General features: G+C 44.1%; 2 protein-coding genes across 2 annotated transcripts; one reads left to right on the plus strand and one right to left on the minus strand.

Moving 5' to 3' along the window:
* The first annotated feature begins 4,836 nt into the window (after positions 1–4,836).
* Positions 4,837–21,033, plus strand: setd1ba (SET domain containing 1B, histone lysine methyltransferase a). The gene is made up of 18 exons (XM_071520615.1): positions 4,837–5,019; positions 5,233–5,384; positions 5,666–5,764; positions 6,123–6,393; positions 7,527–7,648; positions 8,412–9,512; positions 11,020–11,766; positions 12,672–12,845; positions 12,959–13,052; positions 13,190–13,398; positions 13,552–13,633; positions 13,722–14,123; positions 14,276–15,568; positions 15,849–16,015; positions 17,353–17,478; positions 17,732–17,851; positions 18,104–18,241; positions 18,445–21,033. The coding sequence occupies exons 1-18, from the start codon at positions 4,959–4,961 to the stop codon at positions 18,616–18,618; spliced, it is 5,532 nt and encodes a 1,843-aa protein (XP_071376716.1). The 5' UTR covers positions 4,837–4,958; the 3' UTR covers positions 18,619–21,033.
* A 2,692-nt stretch (positions 21,034–23,725) lies between these two features.
* Positions 23,726–25,868, minus strand: car15 (carbonic anhydrase 15). Its single transcript, XM_071520614.1, has 7 exons — positions 25,847–25,868; positions 25,369–25,545; positions 24,772–24,917; positions 24,565–24,657; positions 24,393–24,459; positions 24,140–24,300; positions 23,726–23,950 (listed from the first exon to the last, which is right to left on the minus strand). Exons 2-7 carry the CDS (start codon positions 25,460–25,462, stop codon positions 23,726–23,728), a joined length of 786 nt encoding a protein of 261 aa, XP_071376715.1. The 5' UTR covers positions 25,463–25,545; positions 25,847–25,868.
* Positions 25,869–26,169: the final 301 nt, after the last annotated feature.

Here is a 26,169-nt window from a genome sequence, read left to right on the forward strand (position 1 = left end):
ACTAAATATAACAATCTGCTTTAGTTTCCACAACAACAACAGCAACAGAGCATTAATTCGTGTGTAGTCTATTTTATTTATACAACATCTCAGAAACACAGACAAGGGAGTTACAGCCAAGTAAAAAGAGATAATTTAACAAACCAATTTGCGCAATAAGACAATCGGCACTGAACATGCAAATAGCCCATTTAAAAGCAAAATAGGGATTAGAAAAAGTCATTGTTTGAAATAAAACAAATACAGTACCTAGAAGTACCTGCATGAAAAAACGCCCAGTCCTTGAATAGGCGATAATAATAATAAAAAAACAACAACCAAATGATCAAAAACACAACAATGCACCACGGATGCCTGACTTAAATTACTGTTTTCCTTCGATGTAGAATGTGACTAAAAGACTGAACCAATTTTAAAGAACGAATGGACAAATTGCCCGGCTAAATCTGCCTCGATAGAAATCACCATGATGCCGTTCTCATGTAGCCCAGCCTACCCGTGTAGCCTAGAGTATCTGAGACTAATATGTATGGTATAGCCTACGAAATCCTGTTTATAATTAAATCGTAAAAACAGAATCACAATGCTTGTTTGACTTAGTAGACGGGACAGAAATTAACCCTGGCAGTGTCTTAAAAATAGCCTATACAGAACATAATGTACAAGGTATAAAGGATATGTTGTCCTGTAAGTGTGCAGTAAGTATCCATACGTACATCACTTTGCCTATAGCGTTATCAGTCAATATCCTAAATAAAGAACACATTTCAAAAATAGCTGGTATCGCCGGGCAGGGACGACAGGCGCCTAACAGACAGCTCTCCTGCTAAAGAGGCCATGAGTCCACTAATCCCCATTGTGTGGAATATTCCAGTCTGCCTGTGCGTAACGCTGGCGCAACCCACCGGGGAGTGTTTAGCGAAGGCCTATAAATAACCTAGTCAATGGTTTGGAAAGCAAAACCTACCATCATTAAGAATTTTATCTTTATTCACATTAAAAGCCTTCTTCAAAAGTGTCTTGCTTTCCACGTCGCTCTGCTGGTCTGAACTGGAGAGAGAGAGGGGGGGGGGGATAGCTGCTTCTAGTCTAATGTAACACTCCACGTTTTAGCCTCGTGACCTGCAATGGAGGAATGCGCGCACTTGCAGTGGCTGGAATGGATAACAAGAAAAACAGGCCTCTGACACTGAATCTGTTCTGGGGTTGTTGTTGGTTTTTTTTCCTGAGAGGAAAACGGTTTTACAGCAGAGAATGCAGCAACTCGACTATTTCGAACCTCGTGATTCAGCTCGTGCCGTGTTGGTCACTTAATGTACAGACTTTGAACTCTGCTTAGAAAAAGCCCACAGACAAAAACGGCACAATGGAATGATGACATATGGCCCGGGGGTTATGAGGGCCAGCAGCACTAGTACAGACAAAAAAAAAATGTGAGTGCGCGATAGGCACCCTAGGGACACACCTGGAGACCCTTTACGCGCGCGAATGAGCCCCCTCTTGTCACTCTCTTCTCGTCCCTTTCTTCCGTTTACCCTTTACCGACTAGATGGATTGCATCTCGCCTCTGTGTCTGTGTGTGCGTGTTTGTCTGTGTCTGTGTGATCCTCTGGTCAGCACTTCGAAAACACGACGAACCGCACGAGCCTTTGTCTTGAAGGTAACGCAGAGAGCACGCGGAAGCCCGAAGCCCCCCGGTTCCCGAGACAAACAACAGCGCTGCAGCAGAGGATTCCTGTTGACCTTATATGGCTGTGTGGGGGTGCAGCGCGCTCGGGCTCTAATGGCAACCGGCCAGAACTCTCAGATTACTGCCGTTGCCAAGGCGAGTCAGCCCTGCAACCAGGCGACGGAGCTGAATACGACACATAAATGTTGCCTTTTTACACACATTGTTTACCGTTTTTTTTTTTTTTAGCTATTTAGGCTTTACAACACGCACCCGTTCGAGTTAAATCACCCTGGTCCCGGCTGATATAACGAATCCCCGGTGAATTTAGACAAATACCGAGAAGTTCCCAGGCAACGGCTCCTCTCGAATGATCGAGCCTCACCCAGTTATGGCGCAGCAACATTTCACAGCACAGTGCTCTCCTTTGTCTGTAAAGAAGCCATTTTGAAACTGAGAACAGCAGAGAACCCATTGAGCAAGTGTAGCCTACACACCAAAAGGTCTGTTTGGACAAAGGGAGGCAGTGAATTATACAAGATATTTCTCCCCATAACATCTAAATGCTCGATTAAGACTCTGTTGGATTACATGTTTTGAATACGTAACTGTAAGTTTACAATTACAATACCAATCAATAAAAAAAATATGGGTTACAGTTATATTTTACAACAGTCATTATGGTTTTGTTGGTAACGTTTAATCACGTTAAATCATGTTTATCATGTTTGTCCTCTTTGAGAACATACTTACATAATACTTACACTGGAACTGGCAGATTCAGAGAAACGGCTCAAAATCCATTACCTTTCAAAACAACCTCTCCTTGTAGTTTTTATGTGGTGCACGCTCACCTAGATATCTCGAAATGGACGAGGTTAGATTTGACTGCAATCCTGTCTTCAGGGGAAGAGAAGAGAAGAGGTTGTTTGCATATTGCCCACACAGATGATGCTTGAAGATGTTCAGCATATCGCTGGTTAAGAGGCAAAGCCTGCCTGCCTGCCACTGATCAAAAGTTTTCAAAAGAACTATTTTTTTTCCTTGCTAATGGATTCCTTCCTTTTCAGGAGATGCATTCCCACCCTTTCTTAATGCCATTATTAGAGGATCCGAAGATGGAGCTGAAAACATTCCTTCTGCCCCAGCGTTTAGGCCTGTTAAATGCATTTCATCAAAGTGCTGAGGTAAATATTCTCATCAGAGTTTTCCCTCCATCTGCTTCCTCTAAGGTTTGATAGACTGCTTTTTTTGAGCCGTTGTAGACTCTGAATGAAAAAGACTGCCAGGCTGGATTCTCCACAAATTTAAATATGCCCTTGAAGGGAAGGTCAGGCGACGTTACACACGCATTTGCTTTCTTAATGGAAAATGGAGAGCCTACACCTAAACGTGATTTAAGCTTAACACGTTCACATAGGTACAATTTTGAGTAAATGACTACTTAGCTGAATTCAGGGTATTAAACGTTGCTGCTGTGAGATGAAATAGTGTTTAAGGTATCAATCAAGCAAAAGGGGTTATCAATCAACAGACGAATTTCAGGCAACACGATGAAACTATTTTGCACAGGGCCATTAGCTGCCCGTGGCCTGCTTTCTGTCATCTGAGGAGCAGTGGTACATAACCTGGACTGGATATTCTTATACCAGCATGCCAGTGAACATTTTGAATAGAGTTGGCTGCTAGAGAAATACCATTATTACTGTATGATCAATTTGATGATAGCTCAAAAGATAATAAACTGACAGAAAACACGTTTAATAACAGTTACTGCATGCCTCATATTTTACAAAGCTTAATCATCAAAATTGTTAAATTATTATAAAAGAAGTGAACTTACTCATTGCTAACCATATCCTACAAGGCCATAAAGTGCAATGCCAACAGTCTGCCATTACACATTTTGTTAATTTCACTGTGTTTTTTTCCCCTCAAATTAACACCTCCAAAACTATAAGCTGTTTATTCACAACATTTGGTTTCTTTTTTACTTCAGAAACATAAATACTATTATATGGGTGTGCCATGACCTAGTTAAGACAAAGATGGATTCCAGGCAGAGGAAAAAAGGTTCAAAATGTCAAAGGGATTACATCCAGTATTTTATCTTCCTTCTTCTCAATCCTTTAAAGGAGGAATCATAGTTTTATCATAGTCCATGAGAGATGAGGAAATCAAGTATAAGATCCCTTTTGGAACAAAGGAAACCCATATAGGCCATTGAGTCCTGTTTCAGGAAAATGGCTGCCGAGAGCGCTCAGCCCCCTCTCTCTGCTCTCTGTTGAAGGATTCCTGAGCCGTGCCTCTAATAGCAGAATGCTGAAATGCTGCTGCGCTCTGATTGGCCGTCCGAGCTGCTACTGTTAACCAGCCAATTGCCCGAGCACTGCAAAATATCAAGCAATGTCAAACAAAACACAGTTTGTTAGGCAATACCCGCCATAAAAAAACCTTACTGATTTAAATTTGTTTAAATAAAAAAGCCCCGCATTTGGTTAGAATTGTAAAATTTGGCTGCAAAGCGGTTTGGCAATAGTTGGCATGGATTAGGCTGGAAGAACTGACTAACTGAAAAAGAGTAACAAACTGCTGTATTATAAAGGTTATGTAACATAGCCCGAGTTTATATCGAAATCTCTTGACTTTGGAATGAAAATCATTTCCCTGTAGACTATCCAGACATTTCCCATTAACAGTCCACATCACCATCTCAGCAGCGGAGTTGCTCCGCAGCAGTCAGTTGTTTGTTTATTGTTTTTCAAATGTGGCCTAACATGTTGGAGTTGTGAAACACCGCCGGATTGTATACAGAAAGGTACGACCAAATAATTGTATTAGCCTTAGTGCCAGTTGAGAAAATATTGCCCCCTGTGTCTATCTTGTGTTTGCCATTTGGGTAAATGCAATCGGTAGATTCAACACAAAAATGCATTTTGAAGTATGGCGCCACGGGACTACTACGTCTACATTAAACTCACACGTGTAAGTAAACGTAATTATTCCGACTGTTTAACAATACTACATTTTAATGCGACGCTTTAGCAATATTAAAGGAGCGAGGGCAGCGAAACAACTTTGTAACGAAAGTGCGGCTAACACAGGAGGTGGGCAAGCTCAGCGGTGTATTGTGGGAGAGACAGAAGCTACAGACTAGAGGCACACAATATGTGTTGGCTCTCGCCTAAAAGGAGGCAGTATTCTTCAAGCTAAATCATGTAATGTAATCGGCGAAAGGAAAACGATTTCGTCTTTTCGTCAATAAAAAAAGCATTATATCGGACAAACCATGTCCAAACCGGGGGAGAGAAACAGATTGAACGAAGACCATGGCAGAAAGCAGAGTTCAAGTAAGCTTGTTCTTTTTTCTTTCTCCAGCCTAATGCCTGTTTCGGTAACTGGGATACGCTAGATCCCATTTTGCTCGTAGTTTCTCCAGCCTATCACTCTGTAAGCAAAGTCAAGCATCTGTAATGTATTGCTGCCTTGTGGTCGGTGTTTATGCTGGTAACGGCGCCGTGTTTTGCCTCATGGTAGCTTTCTGTCGATGCCTATCGTTTCAGGTTTGTCGAACGGCATGGATAGTCATCCCGTCTGCAGTTCGGGGGAGAAGCGAAGTCACCATTGGAGAAGTTACAAGTTGATTATTGACCCAGCGTTGAAGAAGGGATCGCACAAACTGTATCGCTACGATGGACAGACTTTCAACATGCACGTAAGTGGATCGTTTACATCCGCCTTTGATGCGGCGAATCCTACAATTGTAACCGAGTAACCGACCTCCATGATGGGTTACAATGTAGGCTGTTATCGGGCTGGCTGGCTCGTTTCTGCATCTTGCATGGCGTGTCAAACGTGTTCGTGTCGCCAGCGCAAGCGACTGGACACCGTGTTAGTTTATGCACGTTGAGTGGCAAACTACTTTGCAACAAGTTATTGCCTTGTGCATCCGAGTTTTGAATGGGAAGGATAACATTGTTGTTCCCCCTCCTGCAGAACCCTGGGATGCCACCGGTGGACACCGTCCGAGACCCGAGAATCGGTCGTCTCTGGACTAAGTACAAAGAGACTGATCTCCCGGTCCCGAAATTTAAGGTAGATACTTCACTTCGGCCTTGACAGAAAGTATCGTGCTTTTCTCGAGTTTTTTGGGGGGACTGTCAAGTGCGTGGTGACCAGACACACCCCCTCTGATCTCCAGGACATCGTATGATTGTTGACGGGTTATATCCTCCAAAATAACAGTGCATCCACTGCATAACTGAGTTTTTGGGGCTTTTAAACAGTTATTTTTAATAAGGGTAATATAGGACTGACTGGATTTGGATGTCGAGTGTGAGTAGGCTTGCACTTTGCTCAACTGTTGTTCTTTGTCCAGCTGTCAGTACAGACCCACATGGTATGATATTGACCTGAACCTGCACCGATCATAACCCCGCTCCTGTCCTTCCAGATCGATGAGTGTTACATCGGCCGGGTGCCTCCAAAGGAGGTGACATTCGCGAGGCTGAACGACAACATTAGAGAGGGCTTTCTGACCGACATGTGCAAGAAATTTGGAGACATCGAAGAAGTCGAAATTCTGTACAATCCGAAGAACAAGAAGCACCTGGGAATTGCCAAAGTTGTTTTTGAAACCGTGAAAGCCGCCAAGGAGGCAGTGCAGACTCTTCACAACACGTCTGTCATGGGCAACATTATCCACGTGGAGCTCGACCCGAAAGGTAAATACCGCTTCACTCACAGAAATAAACCCCATATATCCCACACGTATGCATATTATTATTCACTCGAACAGGAAGAAAGAGTCAAAGTAATGTTGCATTGTTGAAATCCATTACGAGGGCAGCGGTCACGTGTTGAAATTTACGTGCGTTGCCTGGTAACGTCGGATAATTGAATTTCATTGAGAGGTAGCCTGCTCCTACTAGCCAAAAGCTGAAGGTGCTGTGTAATGACTCCCACTGTGTAGTTTCAGACCTGTAAACAAACACAAGCCAATCTGTCAGATTCTGCCTTGCCATAGGGGGTTTTGTTGAGTGACCTTTTAATTATAAATACTGAAATGCCTTTCTTTAACAAGGCCAGCACTGAAATGTATTCTTGTTGTCTTTGACTGGCACAGATACAAAAGTTTAAGTAATCTTAGTGGAGTGTTTCACCGCTGTATTTTTAAATGTTGGTGTAATGTTTTTCAGGCACTTGTTTCTGTGCACATTTAAATGAAAACTAAGCAAATTGTTAGTACCTGTTGTTACAATATTTACAGTTTTTCACTGGCTGCTCTGAGTTTTAGACGAGTCGTCTTCACCGCACAAATGTATTCTTTGCTGTGACATCCTGTAAATCGTTTCTCTAGACTCTCTTAAAGAGGCAGTCTCTATTGACACGTGCAGTTTGTGAGTGTGTGCATCTTTGTGCAGAATATAATCAAGACACCTTTGAGTTGTGTTATTACAACAACCTAGTACACATTACATGCATAAAATGTTTCAGCTTACTATAACTAGATTGATCATATTGATCGCAAAACATTTATAATGAAGTCATATTTTCTGGTTGGAGTTTTCCAGTTTACAATTAATATATAGGCAGAAAAATATTTTGATATTAGTAGGTAAAGCTCTTGCTGTTTTCATAATAATTTGGAAGTGTTGTTTTCTTTTGGGAGGAAACAGCATAAGTGAATGGTGCCCTTCTACAAATGTTTATTTTTGGGTTCTGCTCATACAGATATTGAATACCCACTATGCTGAAATCATGCCAGATTAGTTTTAATTCAGATCGCATGCTGAATTAGGTCTGTTTTACAAACTTGGCAATAGACCCACTCTTGTCGTATTTTCCGTCCATTCAGGTGAGAATCGCCTCAGGTACTTCCAGCTCCTTATGAATGGCAGCTACACTCCCTGGACGCTGCCTGTCGGTGGAGAGGAGGCCAGGGAAGTTTCCCCTCGAAGCCTGGCAGAAGCCCTACTGGTAAAATCTTTTTTGTTCATGGCTGCGATTTAAGTCACTAGATAATCTGAGGGGATGACAGATACACAATGATCCACATAAAGAAATTATCCAACCGCACACTGTGAGGCTTAGCTGACAGTATACTCACATCTTTATTTTTCTTTATAGCAGTTTGCAAAATAGGCTTACGAAAGGAGCGATGTTTCTGTTTCGACTACTCTTCAGAGATACTCTCTCTCTCTGTCTGTTTGAAAGGGTTTGTTTGGTGAATTTGTTCACACTACAGTGTAGATATTGTCATTGAATTATAGTTTTAGTTTTTACAAAGGAACAAACTTCCCAATCTAAGCTGACATCCTTATCTCTAATCCGTTTTATCAGTGCAGCAGGTGGTAAAATAAGGCCGAGGAAGGAATGTTATGCAGCCTCTTGCCTGCGGAGTGAAGTGGCAAAGACACTGAAACATGCACTTTGAGCTGTGGCCTTGTAGCATGAGGTCCCCTCCGCATACAAGTGCCTAAATACTCTTCTTTTCCACTGGTTTGCTTTGTAAATGATCCTGTAGTCTACACCATGAAATGTAATCGCTGGGCCATTTGGAGAAAGTGATCCATCTATTTTCATGATTGCATAAATATGCAGCAGTTGTCCTAAAGATGGGCTCAACAAAATATCAGGGATATTTATCTTTTTTTTTAGTTGTCAGGGTAGAAGTTTTATTGGTGTGAATGTCATGTCTGTGGTTCCTTGACTTCGCCTGATCCTGTTTGTCTCCTCTCAGGCGTGCGAGCCCATCCGCAGGTTGTCGGAGAGCGGAGCGTCTGCCACGGGAGGACCGGTGCCGCCCAACAGCACCTCCACTCCTCTGTCCCTGGACACGGCCTACTCCAGCCTGAGGCAGGACACGCCGCAGTCCCAGGGAACGCCGCACACCCCACGGCAGACGGGTACGCCCTTCTCGCAAGACTCCAACTACTCCAGCAGGCAGTCGACGCCTGCGTACCAGTCCAGCCGGGCGGAGAGCTCCGGAGGCTACAAGTCCCGCCGACATGAGAGCAAGTTCCAGGACGCCTACAACCGCAGACCGGAGAGGCCTCAGTACCGCAGCACCATGTACCGGAGTACGCCCTCCGAACAAGCTCCCTTCAAACAGCACCAACTCACCCCACCTGAACCTCCACCCTCCACCGCCTCCTTCACCTACACAGCGCCTCCCCCTGCCGTGGCCAACTTTAAGCCGGCCTTCTCCCCCTACCAGGCCCCCATGCCCCCTGCGTTCCCGCCCTCAGAGCCAGCCTTCCACCACCCTGCCCAGCGGGAGGGGGAGTACCTCAGGCCGCCCCAGCCGCCTCTGGCAGCCGCCACTGACTTCATGCCCATCAAGGAGAGGCCAGAGACTCCACCGATACCCGAGCCCCCGCCGGAGCCCCTGCCCCAACCCGCCACTCCTCCTCCCCAGACGCCGGAGCACTGCCCTTCACCTGGCTCCCCCACGCTGGATTCAGAGCGAAATAGCCTGGATTCCCGCATCGAGATGCTCCTCAAGGAGAAACAAACTAAACTGCCCTTCCTGGCCGAGCGTGACTCGGACACGGAGGTGCGAATGGAGGGAAGTCCGATTTCCTCCTCGTCCTCTCAGCTGTCCCCGATCCCTCCTTACACGTGCGGGTCGCATGGCGGCCAGCAAAATTCTCGTCCCTCCAGCACGGGCCTGGAGGACATTAGTCCGACCCCACTGCCAGACTCGGATGATGAAGAGCCAATTCCTGGAACTGCCTCCCTGCTGAAGAGAGTCAGCTCTCCTGTCCACGAGAAGATGAACACCAGTGACCTCAAAGACGGTCATTTTCACAGCCACACTCCCACTGATAAAACGGACATGGTAAGACATGGCATTTGCCAGATTTAGTTTCTAATATTTGTAGAAAATAATAAATAGGAAATTTGGCATTCACATGAAAGGTTAATGCAATTTTGGGAAATAACTCCTCCTATTTACATGAATAATATTATTGCATGCATGTCAATTTGTTAAGTTTGTCACAACAGTAGTCCTGTAATGATGTTTACATACAGCCTTATAGCAGTTGCGTAGGGGAAGTGAGAGCTAGCTTCAGTGGGAGGTGTAGTAAGCATATAGCTTTCCCTTTTGTTTCATTCTTTTCATTCAGCCTTGTAGAGGAAATTCCTGTTTCACAGAAAACTATGTATGAAACAGTGGCTGAGCTGAAAACAAAGATAGGGTCCTTTGGAGATGAAAGGTCTTTGCTCACTCAGTTAGCAGGTGTTTTGCTGCAAAGTGAAAATGATCTCAAACTTTTGTTGACAGTATTTTTAGGTTTTCACTCAGGTGGCTTCCCTCTTTTACACTTGGCTCTTATCTGAGACGTCTGTTAAAAGAGGTGGAAAAAAAATCTTGGCACAATAGGCTCTGAATATGAGTATGAAAGGTGTAAAGTTTAAGTAACAATTAACTCAATATATTATAGATAATAATGAATACAAAGTTTTAGATCCATGTATTACTTGTAGCCCAGGTCTTAAATGCTTTAACCTTCGTAACAAGTTGGTCTTGTTGTTTATGTCAGTCTAATAGTAACTGGCTAATGACGTGATTGTATTTCTTTACCATGTGCCGTCCTTTGAAGGGAGAAATAAGAGCCGTTCTGCTGTTGGGGAATTGAACACTTTCGTTTCCTCTTTCTAACACTTGCAGCGCACGCTAACAGGGAGGAAAACACAGACTGGCTGTTGGCCCCATTCAGTAACACACTTCCTGGTTTTGCTGAGCCTGACAGTCAGGATTGGCCACAGCGTCTCATGTCTCAGATTTCAATTTATCACAAAGCAAACATTGCAAAGTGGTCATTTGGGTAAAGACGCCACTCCCATGCTTAGTTTCATTTCTGTACCAGATCATTTTATAATGCAAAACAGTGGGGAAGAGAATTCAGCGCTGATATGTTTAATGACATGACTTTTGCATTCATATTATCTATTTTAGTTTCAGAATTATTTGATACCTAACAAACAGCTATGTTTAAAAGCATGGTGCCAAAAGACATGGGTCAGTTGTGTTTGACTATGCTCGTGCGTATACTAAACTTTGAACTTGGATCAGCCTTTACATGATTTTGCTGCTCTTGTTTTGAATGATTAACAAGTAATGACATGCTGCAAAACGCTAATAGAGCAGGCATTAATGGCAAATATTTGAAGAAAAGCAATGCTGTGTGTCTTTTTGTGTATGGTTTGAAATTAAAGGGAAGGTGGCTGTATTTGCGATACTATTAGATTATTCTGAGGGGCAAAAAGTTTGACTCTACAAATGCTTTTCACCCAACAAGATCACACACCACAGTTCTGACAGATTGTCCCTTCTCACACAGGGCAATCCGTCGTCCGGAGAAGACATGGAAATCTCCGACGACGAGATGCCTGGAACCCCGATCACCAGTGGAGACTGTGCCAAGGGCATTGTTGTGAACTCTGCAGTGTCCCCAATGCACCAGACCATTTCCATCCCTCCTCCAGGCTTCCCCCCTCTACCGCCTCAGCCTGGCTTCCCCATCCCTCATCCCCACCTCCCGCCTCACTCTGCCGTCCCAGGCCACCCTCACCTGGCCGGCCCTCCTGGAGTCCCTCACCACATGCTGCCACATATGGGTCCCTATCCTCCTGGCATGATGCCTCTGGTGCAGATGGAGCTGATGAACTGCCTGCCACAGTGGGGCAGCGTTCACATGTCCTTCCAGATGCAGACCCAGATGCTGAGTCGCATGGCTCAGACAAGAGGGCCCTATCAGTACTCCCATTTTATGGGTGGTGGTGCGTCTGTGCCATTTGGGGGACCCTACCCACCTCTTTCCATGGGTGCTACACCAGCCGGCAGCACAGGGGGACCCGGGCAGCCGTGGCCCCATCCCAGCGTGCCAAAGTTCAACCCCGCTGTTCCTCCTCCTGGATACGAGGCTAAAAAGGAAGACCCCCACAAGGCCACAGTGGACGGCGTGCTGCTGGTCATTGTCAAAGAGCTGAAGGCCATCATGAAGAGGGACCTCAACCGCAAAATGGTGGAAGTGGTTGCGTTTAGGGCCTTCGATGACTGGTGGGACAAGAAGGAACGCTCAGCCAAGGTCAGTTTTCCATTTCACCTTCTAAGATACTGCTACAGTTTGACCTCCAGAGGCAAAGAGAGTTCCTGTTCTCACACATCAGTGTGGGAAAAGTATTGCATCACACTTGTACAAACAACTAACTATACTTCTAACTTATTACTGCTGAAAAATAAATTGGCCAACCAATCAAACAGGGCCAGTTGCATTCATAGGAAGATTTTTTTGTATTTATTTATTTAGATATGGCCTACATCATAGAATTCATTAGTATTGCAATGAAGTTATCACCCTGTGGTTGGTTTCCTATTAAGAATGATTGCAGTGTAAATGTTCATAATAATCATATAATCAAAAGGTATTCAGTCTGATGGTGTGATGCTTACTGTAGTCCTTTTAGGAGGTTTGTAAGATTATTAAAGATTATTAAATAAGAATAATGAAAACTACTTCTCTATTCAATTTTAGCTGATATGCTACTCTGAGGTCCTGCCTTATCTTTGTCAGCTACTTTTGGTACATATAATGTTTCAAATGATATAAGGCTCATTTGATGATTTTGACAGTTAGTTGAGTTGCAAACGTCTTGACAGGAATTGAGAATTGAATGTGGCTGTTGCTTTGATACAAAAATGCTGGAAAATGAGCTACATTCGAATTTGAAATAGCATGTTTCATGATAAAAGGTCTCAGTTAAATATGGCTATGAATATCTGCACAATAGAATGTATTTATTTTTGTCAATGGATTCAGACTTTGGATGATGGTAAGATGTTGGTTTTCTTTTTTTCACAAACCTTTCCAAAATTTGCCTCACTTACAGGAAAACATTGTTCTTTTCTTTTCTTTTATTCTATTTTTGGCTTAATGTCAAGGTAACTAAATTAACTTGCATTAAGTGTCATGTTGTGGGTTTTTTTCCCCAGGCATCTTTGACTCCAGTGAAGGGTGCGGAGGGGAAGGAAGAGGAAAGACCCAAACCTAAAGAGACTATGGGTTCAAGTCTGCTAGAGAACTGGAACAAGGGTGAGGGCCTCGGCTACGAGGGCATGGGCCTGGGAATCGGTTTGCGAGGAGCCATCCGCCTGCCCTCCTTCAAGGTAAGCCTTGAAATTTGCTTGCCTTTCAGCAAACACGGATAAGGAAAGGAGTCTGTCACTTCTCAACCAACTGGATTGCGTGTTGGTGTTTAATGGTTGTGTGTTGTGCTTAGGTGAAAAGGAAGGACCCTCCTGAGGCTGCAGCTGCAGGGGACAACAAGCGAGCGCGGCCGTCCACTCCGGTGGACGATGAGCTGGAGGATGAAGGTAACCTCCTACTACGAAAATTCACTACAGCAAGATAGATACCACCCCACCCCCACCCCCACATGCAATCCTCTTGTTTCCACCAGGTGTTACAAAATTGCTAATAGCAAATTTTTCTCATGGTTAATTTTATCCAGAGCGGGATCGAGACCCAGCTGAGCTCCCCCTGGATGATTCCAAACTGGATGCCGATGGCACATCAGCAAAGCGACGACACTCGCGGCCCCTTGAGCTGGACAGCGAAGGAGAGGAGGAGGTCGAGACCTCGGGGAAGGAGGAGTCGCTGTCTGATAGGGAGGAAGGGCCTGATGAAATGGAGGCCGCTGACAGGCTGTCGTCAAGCAAAGTGAGTGTTCACCGAATTACTAGATGGTGTATGAGTGGTGTGTGTGTGTACACCATCTTGTTAAAGTGTATGCGTTGAATTTTGTCTTAACTTTGCATTGTGTGTTTTGAATAGTCTGTATATAACTTAACATGATATGTGATTGTGTCTTAGGAGAGTGGAGATGAGGAGGACGACGATGAAGACGAGGCAGACTCATCCAGTGAGAGTGATTCGTCTGATACGTCTGATGAGGGTACGTGATGTCTCTGATATCAGCTGGTTGGTTCTTCATATTAAGTCTGTTCCCAGTAATTTATCATTTCTTCTCCCACTTACGACAGAAGTTGAGAGTTCAGCGTCCTCCAAGGCCGGCTCAGACTCCTCGGCAGAAAGCGAAGGCTCCTCTGCCTATGAGTCGAGCTCGGAAGAAGAGGAGGAGGAAGTGGAGGCGGCGGAGGTGGTGGTAGATGTAGAGGATGAAGGCAAAGAGGATGAGGTTCGGACCTCTTCATCTTCTTCGTCCTCTTCATCATCATCTTCTGATGAAGACGAAGTGGAGGCAGAGACCAAGGCACCCAGCACCCCTGCAGGGCCGGCCCCAGAGGATGAGGAGGACCAGAGACCCAGGGAGGAGCTCAGTAGCAAGCCCAAACACAGAGCGCCTAGTCCTGGGGAAGAGGGAGCAGATACTGGGCATAGCAGTCTGGAGGACCAGAAGCCACCATCGCCTAAAGGAGTCCCAGGTTGGTGTCTGCTCCTAATTCTATACTGTTCAGGTTAAATGTAAATTATTTTTGTTCTAGCATTTCACTTAAATGTATTGTCATTGTTTATTTTCAAGTACTGATGTCAGAGGTTAAATAAGATTATGAATAATATCTTGGTTGTCTTTCAGTTGAAGAGCCAGACGTGACTGCAGATGGCAGCATTTCTCTAGTGAAGTCTGGGCCTCAGGAGCAAGCCAGGACCCTTCGGCCGCCGACCCCAACCGGCTCCCCGCCTGAGAGTGACCAGGACACACAAGCCAAGAGTCAAGCAGAGCATGAGGAAATGCCCTCCACCCCTTGTCGAACAGCCCCGTCCCACCCAGATCCAGACGCACCTGTCCCCAAATCGCTCTCCGCGCCTCTCATGCACCTCCCTCTCCCCCCTCACCCGGCTATGGAAGGACGTTCCCTCCTCCTGCCGCCCCCCGGCCCTCTGCCCGACCTCCCCCAGCGGCCCAGGCTCCCCACAGATGAGGACATCCCCCGCACGCCTGGCAGGGACCTGATGGACCGGGCCCGGAGTCTGGGCAAGTCCCAGAGCACAGATACAGTCCCCATCACACCTGGAAGTGATGCCCCACTGACGGGCAGCAGCCTGTTACTCAGCTCCCCTCACATCCCAGGCAGCCCCTTTTCCTATCCCGCCCAGTCTCCTGTCCTGAGTGCGGGTATCCCCCGCACCCCAGGCAGAGACCTGACCTTCACCCCCGTCTTCCCTGACCCCACAGCCCCCACCATTCATAGGAAACCATCCTCCGAGAGCCTGGATGATAGGCCAGTTTTTAAGGAGCCGCCCATCAGCACCCTGCCCAACCAGGCCCTGTCAGCTGGCACCCAAGACCCAACCAGTCTCACCGAAGATCTGCCCACTGTCCTACCTGTAGATGTCCTGGTGCCATCCGACACCGCCCCACCCAAGAGGAAGCCGGGTCGGCCCAAGGGCAAAAAGACCCCTGCTGTCCCCCCACCTGTTGAGTCTTTGGCGCTCTCGTCTGCCCCCACCCCTCTGCCTCATGACGCTCATCTCGGAGATCATTCTGTGTCTGCCAAGTCCCCTGACGTCTCCACCCACCCCAGCCTGGACTTCCGGGAAGGAGAGGTGGAGCCTCAGACGGTCGTGCCTGCAGAAGACGGCTTCCTGCCGTATGAAGAAGCAGCGCCTGCGGTTGTCAAGCCGGCTCGGAGGGCGCGGCGAGGTTGGGAGGAGCTGCTGCTGGGCAGCTTGTCCCCCGTCACCACGTCTCCCCGGTCCTACTTCACCCCGCGCTCAGAGTTTGAGGAGATGACCATCCTGTACGACATCTGGAATGACGGCATAGATGAGGAAGACATACGCCTCCTGCAGATCACCTATGACAAGATGCTCCAGCAGGATAATGGGAATGACTGGCTCAACGACACCCTCTGGGTCAACCACCCTCATATCCTTTACTGCTAGCCCTCTACTTAAAGAGGCGCACCTCTACTTAGTTTACACATGTAGTCCTATTAATCTGCTTTCTTAATAGCTTCACTTCCTACTGTGTGTATCGAATAGTTAGCACCCTCTGCTGGCAATAATGGGGAATTTTTTGGCTGTATATTATTGTTAGAATTAAGAAGCTAAGACCAGCTGAAGTAGCCTAATATCTGTTTAGCTTCAAAACTGTTTTGGCAGTCCACTATCCAAAGCCTCCTGGTCTTTCCTTGACTTCCCTGCACAAACCAACATCCCAGGAGTGAAGCGAAAGAGGAGAGACGACGGCATGAGGGACCATATGACTGGCTGTGCACGTAGTGAGGGATACTACAAGATCGACAAGAAGGACAAGATCAAGTACCTTCAGAGCACACGGCTGCTGTCAGAGGAGCCACCAGTTGACACGCAGGTAGGCTACAGATCGTGGTGCTGGAGTTCGATACAGCAGCGGTTCTCAGTCCTGGTCCTCAGGGCCCCAGAACAAATAGGGATGCCAGGTGAAAGCAGTTAACTGTCTGGTATGATGAAAACCAGAAGTTGGTGATGCACACACACACACACACACACACACACACACTTAAATTTAAGCACACACACACACACACACACACATACACACACTTTAAGTGTGTGTATCAGGGGCATAATTTAGTTAAACAATTAAATGTCAAGAAGTAAATGTAAAAATGTAAATCGGACAAAACTGATTCAGAATCAGTATTAACAAGCAAATGGTAAACATGTTGTCCCCCACCAGTGATGTAGTTCCACCCTTGGGTCAGTCAGTGATTGCTGAGTGTACTTGAAATATGAGTGAAATTGTATAAGCATTTTTGTATGGGACAATGAAAGGACAGATTGACCATATATTTCTGTTGCCTAGTCTCCTCAGAATTAGACTTACAAGTTATATCTTGAAATGTAGTAAATGTAATTGTCCTGTTTTTATTCAATACAGTACAAAATATAAGAACTACAATACGCAATAAATACAATTCGTACATTACACAATGTACACTACAATACAATTTATAATACAATATAACATACAACACCAGGAGCGTGAGTGTTATGAATAATATAAATGCTAAATGATAAGTGATATATGGTATTGCACAGTAGGTAAGTGGTAATGATATAAGTAGTCAACACTGACGGCACAGTGGTAGTGCAGTGATGAGTGCAATAACAGTCCAACCACTGTACAATAACTACAGTGTCTTGTGGTTAGAGGTTTGCACAAATATTCTCCATTGACTCTCACTTCAACACATCAACCCAGTCTGATATCTCCAAGTGTGTAGCGTGTGTAGACTATTATGTTACCTATGATAACTTTAACTGTATTGCTTTACCACTGAGTACCCATTTATTGTCCCCCACATTGTATGATAACTTAAACTGTATGACCTGGTTTGCCACTGAGTCCCCATTCATTGTCAATGATGCCCCCTAGCGGCACAAAGTCAACGTTACAGTGTGACTAACAAACTAATAAACAAACTAACTAACTAACGGATGGAGACCGATCCATACTCCTCCCTTTGGTGGGGGACAATAATACAATATGGGAAATGTAATGGTAATTTTGTAAATATGTAGTGATAGCAACGCAAAGTGTTTTGAGATACAAATCGACTTAGTCTACAAGGGAACGAGATGAACCTCTTCACACTGTGTGCATGAACATGTTAAATTGCCATAGGTTAATAGAATCTGTCTCGACTGAATATTTTCTCTCTTTAGGGTATGAGTATTCCTGCGCAAGTACACGCCTCCACCAGAGCCGGCTCTGAGCGGCGGTCAGAACAGCGCCGTCTGCTGTCCTCCTTCGCTTGTGACAGTGACCTACTAAAGTTCAACCAGCTGAAGGTGAGCAAAATTAAACCTGTAACCTGTTCGAGTTTCAACATCGTCGCCGATGCAAGGTGTCGATAAAGAGTTTTAAGCAAGCTGCATAGCTTGTAAACGGGGTCATCGTGGTCTTGTGAACTTGTAACCTTGCGGGTTTTCTTAGACAGATGCTGTTCTCCTTTTTTTGTACCAAATTTACACATGTAGACAACAAACTCCCCTGCTACTTAAATGTGACATGTTTTGTTTTTCTTTCCCACTATTCCCCCAGTTCCGTAAGAAGAAGATTAGATTCTGCAAGTCGCACATCCACGATTGGGGTCTGTTTGCTATGGAGCCCATTGCTGCTGATGAGATGGTGATCGAGTACGTGGGACAGAACATCAGACAGGTGAGAGACAGTTGATCTGAAGTGATCTGAACAACAGTTATTATATTTTCAGTGGAGAAAACATGGGTGTCGAGCCAACTCATCTAAAGTGGAGTCCAAGTGATTTTCCTGAATTGATACTAAGTCCGCACAATAACAATGATCAATGGCTTGTGTGCCTTCCCTATTAGGCAGATTGTGGAATTTTAGTGGTGTAATCATATTTCCCTATTCAGTATACGCATATTAAAGTTGTCTAACTTGCGTGTCCAGGTGATTGCGGACATGCGGGAGAAACGCTACGAGGAGGAGGGCATCGGGAGCAGCTACATGTTCCGTGTCGACCATGACACCATCATTGATGCTACCAAGTGCGGCAACTTCGCCCGTTTCATCAACCACAGCTGCAATGTAAGACAGCCACACGTCCTCGTTTGTAAAGCTTCAGCGCCATGGTTTTTATCCAGACGTCAATATCAAATAGAATCATTTCTACGAAGTACATAGTTTTTATCAAGTAATTTTAGTAGTACTGCACTATTTACCACAAGCAGGCTTAATCTGATACAAGCAAACATCCTCTAATTCTGTCTATCTTTTGGTCTTTCTCTTAGCCCAACTGTTATGCTAAGGTCATCACAGTGGAGTCCCAAAAGAAGATTGTGATCTACTCCAGACAGCCCATTAACGTCAATGAAGAGATCACTTACGACTACAAGTTCCCCATCGAAGATGAGAAGATCCCCTGTTTGTGTGGGGCAGAAAACTGTCGGGGAACGTTGAATTAACATCGGCATCCAGTCAAGGAGAATATCTTCCAGGGATTAAGAGCGCTGTCCCCAAACATTATTCAGATTTCCCAGACACGCACAGAGACTCCACGCCAAAACCCCGAAGAGGAGGAACGGAAGACGCAACTGTTTATTTTTTGGGGGGGGAGGACCCGCAAGTCACCTGGATACAATTCAGCTACCTGTATGGGACTCTTCAGATACACATATTTACTCAAAATTGTTTACGATTTCTGGTGCTCTTGAAATGAAAAAGCATAGTTTTTTATGTCTGCCAGTGACCCAGAATTTACAAAACAGTGACTTGCCGGTGCAGCACTTCCTTCCTCTCAAGTGGTATTTCAGCATGGTTCCCTCCATATCTAGTCCTGGTTTGTACAGTTTCACCTACTCTCATTTTTCTCATAAGCTTTATGTAGCCCACATGTGGTACGTAGCCCCCCAAACACACAGATTCAGCTGCTTATTGATACTGTTGACACGCACAAGCCCACTAGAAAAACATCCTTTCTGTGGGAGATGACATGGTTAGCCTCCCAGGCAGATGGCAAACTACACTATTCCCATCCAGGAGCGCAGAGGGGAGACGGGGCGAGAGTGTTGCGAACTCAGCCTGCCATGGGCTGAAACCCCCCTCTTCCTCACTCTACCTCCTCTGCACCAGTTCTCTTGAAAACACACAAAACTGATTCAAACTTAAGCAACAAAAATGGTTAATCCTGCCACAAATTTGGAAATATTTGGATATCACAACTGCTTTCACCAGCCAATAATGTGGATCATGCTGCTTCCTATTAGTTTATGCAAAGTTAAAGATTATAGTTGCAAAGATGTGCAAAATGGTATTAATGATATTCCAGTGTTTTCCATTTTTGTTTAGATATTTCTTTTCTTTTCTTGTTTCTTCAAAGACACTATATTTGTGTGTGTGTGTGTGTGTGTGTGTGTGTGTGTGTGTGTGTATGATTGAGAATGTCTGTTTTCGTCAGGCTTTTGAGTGAGAGTATTTATCAGTATACCTTAGTGTATGAGAATGTGAGTGTGCTGCCCTCTGTAGGCCGTAGTGTAGAAGGCAGACCAGTCGCCCAGCGTGTTTCAAGATACAGATGAAGACTCAGTTGATTCCTGTCTAGATCCACTAGACACTGTCTGAAAATGTTCATTATATTGACAAAGGTGTCACCTTTTGAAAAACTCTTTGAGGGCCAAGAGCATCGGCGGAAAAATACATCTGTGTATTATTTTAAGTGCCATATGAATGTGTAAACCTCTTCAGTTAACCTGAACAGATAGACGGATAAAGGTCATTTTTCTGAGAGCCGTCACTTGCAGCTGTGTTAACGTGCATGCACAGAGAATCGCTGCCTATTTTCACCGATGTGGGTGTTGATGTTTTGGTTTGTGTGTCGGGGACGGCTGTTTCATATTTGTAAGCTTTCCCCTATATAGTGCTTCCTCCTCCACTGAGACAAGTAGGACACTTACTCTAGCAGTGTTTAATCTACCTTTTGAGACAGAGGTGTTTCTACAACCCGTCAGACCTCCTCGTCTGAGCCTCCACACTCAGAGCCTCAAGCTCCCATCTTTAGTTTGTGTAGAGCGTAGGTCGTCTTTCTTTGACAAAACTCATTAAGGAAAAGATATTTTTACTGTTTGTGAATGCACTAGAGGCTTGCACTTCTGCTTTACGCCCTCTTTAGCCAATCAGTTTTCTTAAGACCAAGTCAGTCATTGCTTTTCATTCAGTTGGATTGGTTATGGAGAATTTTTTCACCAGTGATGTTTATATTGTACATGGTCACTTGTACAGAAGATCTAAAGCTTTTTTATCTTCACAGGGGTAATACTTTTAAGATGCATCTTTCTCTTGTTTTTTTTTTTTGTTTGTTTGTTTAAACAAAAGACTGAGTATTTAAAAAAAATATTTTCAGGGATCTGTAAAAGGAATCTGAGGGTTGAAGGGTTTATTTAAAGAAAAGGTCCACTGTGTACAGAAAATGTCTCCACCTCCCTTTGAAAGATTGTTTCTTGTAGAAACGTCTTCATTTTCTGCCCATTTGCTTTGTAATCTTAAATGTGTAAATACTTTAACTGTGAATACTATATATATATATATACATATATATATATTTTTGTTCCTGGGATTTGCTACATAAATACAGCTCAAAGATCTATGTAACATATGAGGTGAGCATTGAGCTGGTAGCAGTAATTTCAGCTTGTGTCAAGCTTTGTTTTTTTATTTTCTGTTGTAAATTCTATGAAAAGCTGTTTGCGGTGTGGAGAAAAAACAAAAAGGTGCAGAATTGGCATGGGAAGAGGATGGAATTATCAGCCTGTTTCTCATGTCTATTTATTACACAACAAATGTATGAAAAAGGAAAAAAATGGAAAATAAAGGCAATTTTGCATACAACCATAAACAGCGATTTTTCATGAAGCAAAAGAGGAATAAAAACTTGCTACAGTTGGGTTGATAATCTTATGAGATGTTGCCTGGCAAAACACCTTCGTTGATAATAATGCACAGTCAAACTACCATGAATAAACACTGAGCAGAGCCTGATGAAACAATGCCATGATGTCAGGCTAGTTTGACCAAGGACCAGATCATGTGACTCACTTCCCTCCATGGTCATTAACAGAGTAAACGCCCACACAGCACAGGCACAGCAGTGTGAGATGCAGTGAGGACGTTTCAGACCATTGACTGATCACAGTAACTCCAATCATTCACTACTGTGAATGGGTTTGACTTTGAAATGAAAGGCAAGCAAGACATGTTTTGATAAATACAGAAAAGTCCACTTAAGGGAATTTGTTGCATTAACACTGATGACTTGGCTCCTTAGCTCTAACCCAGGAGTCTCCCTAACTGTGTGCCACTGAGGGCCGAGAGTCTGCAGGTTTTCCCTCCAACCAGTCACTACAGCAGGTGATTTCATTGATTAGCATAACTTCAGCCAGAGAGGAGGAACTAATCAATGAAATCATGTGTCGTAGTGTTTGGTTGGAATGAAAACCTGCAGGCTCTCGGCCCTCTGTGGAGTGACGTCACCCTCACCCAGCCCGGGACTTACATTCACACACTCCGGAGAGAGAGAGAGGCTGACAGAGCGGCCTCTGTGTGTGTGTGTCCCCTGCCGCCCCAAGGCCGTGACAGGAGGAGGATGGTGTGAGCAGAAGTAGAGACGATGGGAGGGGAGAGCAGGAGCAGGCAGTGTGGACAGCACGGGACCCCGGCTAACGCTTCTCATTATCTGCCTGACTAACATCAAATACACCATGGAGGGCCAATGAGTGTGCAGGTTTTTGTTCCAACCAAAGAATACACTGATTACTTTCTCTGTCTCTGAAGTGAAAATCAGTGAAATCACCTGGTGCCCGCCACTGAAATATACAAACACTGGGAACACATCCCTGCTACCGTGCTTTATCGGTTGCTATGCCAACTCCTTTGGTAACCATGGAGCTACTTTGTGATATTTCTTGTTTTCTCCTCTCTTGTTTTTTACTGTGGCACCATGGAACTGTGCTCAGAAGGTTCAGATTAGCCAGTCAAAGCTGTGACGCTTCACTCCTCTTTAATTTTCACTTTATAACTCTTGAAAAATAATTTTCCACAAATCATGTCCAGCAGTATCTAATTAACTAGAAAAGGTTACATTTTCTAAAGAAAATGTGTGTGCTTTCTTCTGATTTAAAGTGCAAAAGTTAGACTGACTGGTACCAAATTCTAATTGCACAGTGATCGGAATGTACTGACTGGCATTATGACATCATCAGCTGAAGAGCCAACAATGTGCTTTAGTTCATTTAGTTCAAGATTCCACTGTTCATTTCTGAGATTTTCTGCATTAATAACTCAAAAAGTATAAGAAGCTTAAAAATTTCGAACAGAAGCACACATGAGCTTAATTTGATGACCATTTTAATTGTTGAATGGCACTGATCGCTTAAACAGTGTGAGAGAAGTTAATTAGTAGCTGGTTGCTAGGTGATTATTAGCCTATTAGTTGCTAGGGTGTTACTAAGTGGTTGCTAGGTGCTTAGAAATGGTTGCTAGGGTGCTGCTAGGTGGTTTGGGAACTGATTTGAAATGATATCAGAAAGATATTTAGGTCCTGATTTCACTAAATGCTGCAGGTAGCTATAGACGACTACAGACGTTCAGCCAACTTTCAGTTTGCCGCTGTACTTAGCCTGTATGGGTTATAGTGGTGCAGGCCGTCATATCAACATCTATCCAATGTCTAAATGTTTGCTAGGTTGTATTATTGGGAAAATGTAACTGTAAAAAAGCTAAATGTAACTCACTAAACCCTCTTCGCATGTTCAGACAGAGCAACAAGGCGAAGGGAGGAAACGAGCAACGTGAACATGTTTTTATTTCTCAAAAACAACAATTTATTTGACAGAGGACAACACAAAATGTCAAATTTATTGTCAGACAGTAAAAGTTATAACAGATTCAGTAGGAAGGAACTGAGAACCTTTGATATTAATGTGGAGTCTCATTAGCTCAACATAGTTTCAACTTGATAAATGTGTTACAGATGATTCCTGACAACTGAGCCCAGCCTCTCCTAAACAGCTAAATGGGGAGAGCATATTTCAGATTGTACATTTTTTTAGAATAAGCTATGAATACAATCATGAATGCACAGATGGTTACCATCATAAAATATAGCTTAATGCCACCAGTGCTAAATTCACACAGTAATTTATACAGTTAGTAATGAGACATATATTCTTATCCATTTTTTAACTGAATGCATTCATAGAGTTAAATAATCCTGCAAAATGGCAGGGTACAATCATGAACAATTTAGTAGCAATGTATAATATTACAGTACTCTTCTTCACAGTTTTTTATATTCATCCTCTGTTAGAGTATTTCTACAGCCTTGGAAACTCCTTCAGCCTTTGGCCTTATACGCTGTTCCTCAGGTTCAAACAAGAAACAGAGTCTGGAGCTTATGTGACCAAAATATCTCTGACCAAGGAACTTCACATAAATGTTGTTTTGGGGGAAACTGAGTGACAAAAAAAACAAATTAACTCTTGCAAGCACTGTCTGTAGTGTGTTGGCCGTAAGACAGCGCTAAAGTCCGCAGATAAAGCTTCCCAGCAGAGTTATTTGAAACAGAAGTACTGTCAAAGCTGACCTGAGGGGAAGACCAGCTGTTCCTGTGAGGAGTTTGGCGTCTTTGGAAGCGTAGACGACCCGACTGAAGGTGGGGTGGATGTGTCGGAAGTTGTCGTGCAGAGGTTGCACCTCCTCTGCGCCCTCCTCTGTGGAGTATATTTCTGAGGCAAACTGCTCCAGCTGAGAAGGAAATAAAAAAAAAACATGCTCTTACACCACACATGAAACCACCACAGATCATTTTTTCATGGTATTGTGCAAACATATGATATGAAATTAGTATGATATGAAATTTAGTATAACTGTTTTTTTCCCTTTTACTTCTGATAAGGTCAGTGCTATTGAGTTGGTACAGAGTTAATAACCTACTTGTGACCATGAGATGTAGGTGGGCACTTCATACAGAGTCCACACGACCACTTGAGAGCAGGGAGGAGTGGTGAGGCTGCCATGATAACGATAATACTGGCTCATGTTGCGCTCAGACAAAAGGCCAATCAGTGGGAAGGGCTTGACTGAAGTTGTTTGGCCTTGAGGAAGGATGCAAAGCCATGATGAGAACACAGTGCTACAGGCAACATAGAGCAGGAGGCAGGATTGATTATTTAGTGTTTCTTCCAACCTTTGTAAGCAACAGAGGAAAGTTTTTGTGTTATGTGTCCAAAGTGTACATTGTCTGCATAAACAACCTGCAAGAAATATGGAAGGGCAAAATCAGGAGAGATTTGAATGAATATGCTACAAATGCCTGAGAATAAACCAATGAATTTTGGACAAATTGATTTAAAACTTGCATCAATGAAGAATCCAAGAACAGCGAGGCCTGTTGGGTCGTTCAAGGCGGCTGACAGGTTGGGATGTATGGACTTCATGTTGACTATGTGCATCTGGAAGTAAAAAGCACAGGGACTTTAAAAGGCCAGTGTTTCGGTGTTTTTGTCCATCGATGGCGAGCAGCTTTGATAGAGACAGTGTAGAACTGTCTACTGACCAAACTGTACCTCCATTGGATATCTGTGTCTGTCCACTGTGTGCTCCGAGCCGTTGGTGGACGGGCTTCCCCAGTGGAAATGCAGCTGGATGGTTTGGTACACACCTGGGAGACCTCCGCCGCTCACTGACATGCCTCCGCCAACCTGCAGAACAACTATGCGCGCACACACACACACACACACACACACACACAAAGCACAATCAACCGTGTTGTATGGCACTGATTCTCAACCTTTTTCATATCAAGGACCCCTAATTTAGTCCACACTAGAGCTATGGACCCCCATTTGATGAGATTTTGTCTCTCAGACTCAAATCTGAGAATATTTTTATTGTTAGATATGATTTTGTCCAGAATTCCATGACTATCTGTATTGTAGGTAGAAAGATAACAGTGAAACTATGACCAAAAGAGACATTCTTCTCCATTCTCTAATCGTGTTAATTAATTAAATAATGGTGAAGTTTAATAATTCATCAATTTGCTGGGGACCCCCTGGAACCCCCTCAAGGACCCCTGGTGGTCCCCGGACCCCACGTTGAGAACCACCGTTCTATGGGATATAAAAAGCACTGTGATGCTACAGTATGTGCAGGACGCTCACCAGAGTGCCCGTTGTTGGTCAGCGTCCAGTGGCCTTTCTGGGTGGTGTTGAAGCCCTCCAGATGTAAAGACCCCAGTGATTCATTTCTGGTCATCTGATAGTCCAGATTGATTGGAGAGTGATGCTCTTCAAGCAGCGGGTGACATGATGGGAAGGTGTCTCCCCATGAGTAAGGATCTGATGGAGACAACATGAACCACATTGTTGTCATGAGACTGGAGGATTATCCAGCTAAGTTATCATCACAGTTAGTTTATCAGTTACAGTAACAACAATGCTGCCAGCAAAATTATATCATATCATAACTTTGCTATTTGTCCTTTAAAATAATCAAAATAATAAAATTGCACATAGGAACAGGGGAAGTGAGTGGCCAGTGTTAACTATGCTCATTTGAAAAATAGGATTTGAATAATATCTGTTGGTGTCAGGCAGTTGTTTGAAACTTAATGAGTAGTTCATAGTTCTTAGCACTTACCGCAATGGTGCTCATTGTAACAGAAGTCTTCTGAAATATAAAAATAACAGAACTTGTCAAATTGTATTATTGCTTTTTTCCTCTTAGTGAATTAGATTGAATCCACGTTGTAACAAAAATGACTGGATCAAAACACAGTTTTTTACCCTGTGGTACTCAAGCAAGATCCTTACCTGACTCAGAGTAGGGGATGACAAACATCAGGATAGTAGCAGTCAAAATCATCTTAGGATCCCACAGCCTCATGAATCCAAGAGCGTCTTACTAGCTGAGGTAGACTAAATATCTGTGCAAAATGCCCGGCTTAAATAGGAATGGAGGTG

The sequence above is a fragment of the Centroberyx affinis genome, unplaced genomic scaffold, assembly GCF_046629955.1.
Source record: "Centroberyx affinis isolate AG114_WGS23_722 - 3 ecotype Tasmania unplaced genomic scaffold, CSIRO-AGI_Caff_v1 ptg000813l_1, whole genome shotgun sequence".
Classification (NCBI taxonomy): domain Eukaryota; kingdom Metazoa; phylum Chordata; class Actinopteri; order Beryciformes; family Berycidae; genus Centroberyx; species Centroberyx affinis.

Excerpts from the sequence above, each read along its gene's own strand:
- setd1ba (XM_071520615.1), top strand. The coding sequence starts at position 4,959 with ATGTCCAAACCGGGGGAGAGAAACAGATTGAACGAAGACCATGGCAGA. Across the intron at positions 13,634-13,721 it reads GTCTGATACGTCTGATGAGG|AAGTTGAGAGTTCAGCGTCC; the intron begins GTACGTGATGTC and ends CACTTACGACAG. Across the intron at positions 18,242-18,444 it reads TCATCAACCACAGCTGCAAT|CCCAACTGTTATGCTAAGGT; the intron begins GTAAGACAGCCA and ends TCTTTCTCTTAG.
- car15 (XM_071520614.1), bottom strand. The coding sequence starts at position 25,462 with ATGACCAGAAATGAATCACTGGGGTCTTTACATCTGGAGGGCTTCAAC. Across the intron at positions 24,460-24,564 it reads TTCTTGGATTCTTCATTGAT|GTTGTTTATGCAGACAATGT; the intron begins GCAAGTTTTAAA and ends TATTTCTTGCAG. Across the intron at positions 24,301-24,392 it reads TTCCTCTGTTGCTTACAAAG|GCCAAACAACTTCAGTCAAG; the intron begins GTTGGAAGAAAC and ends TCCTTCCTCAAG.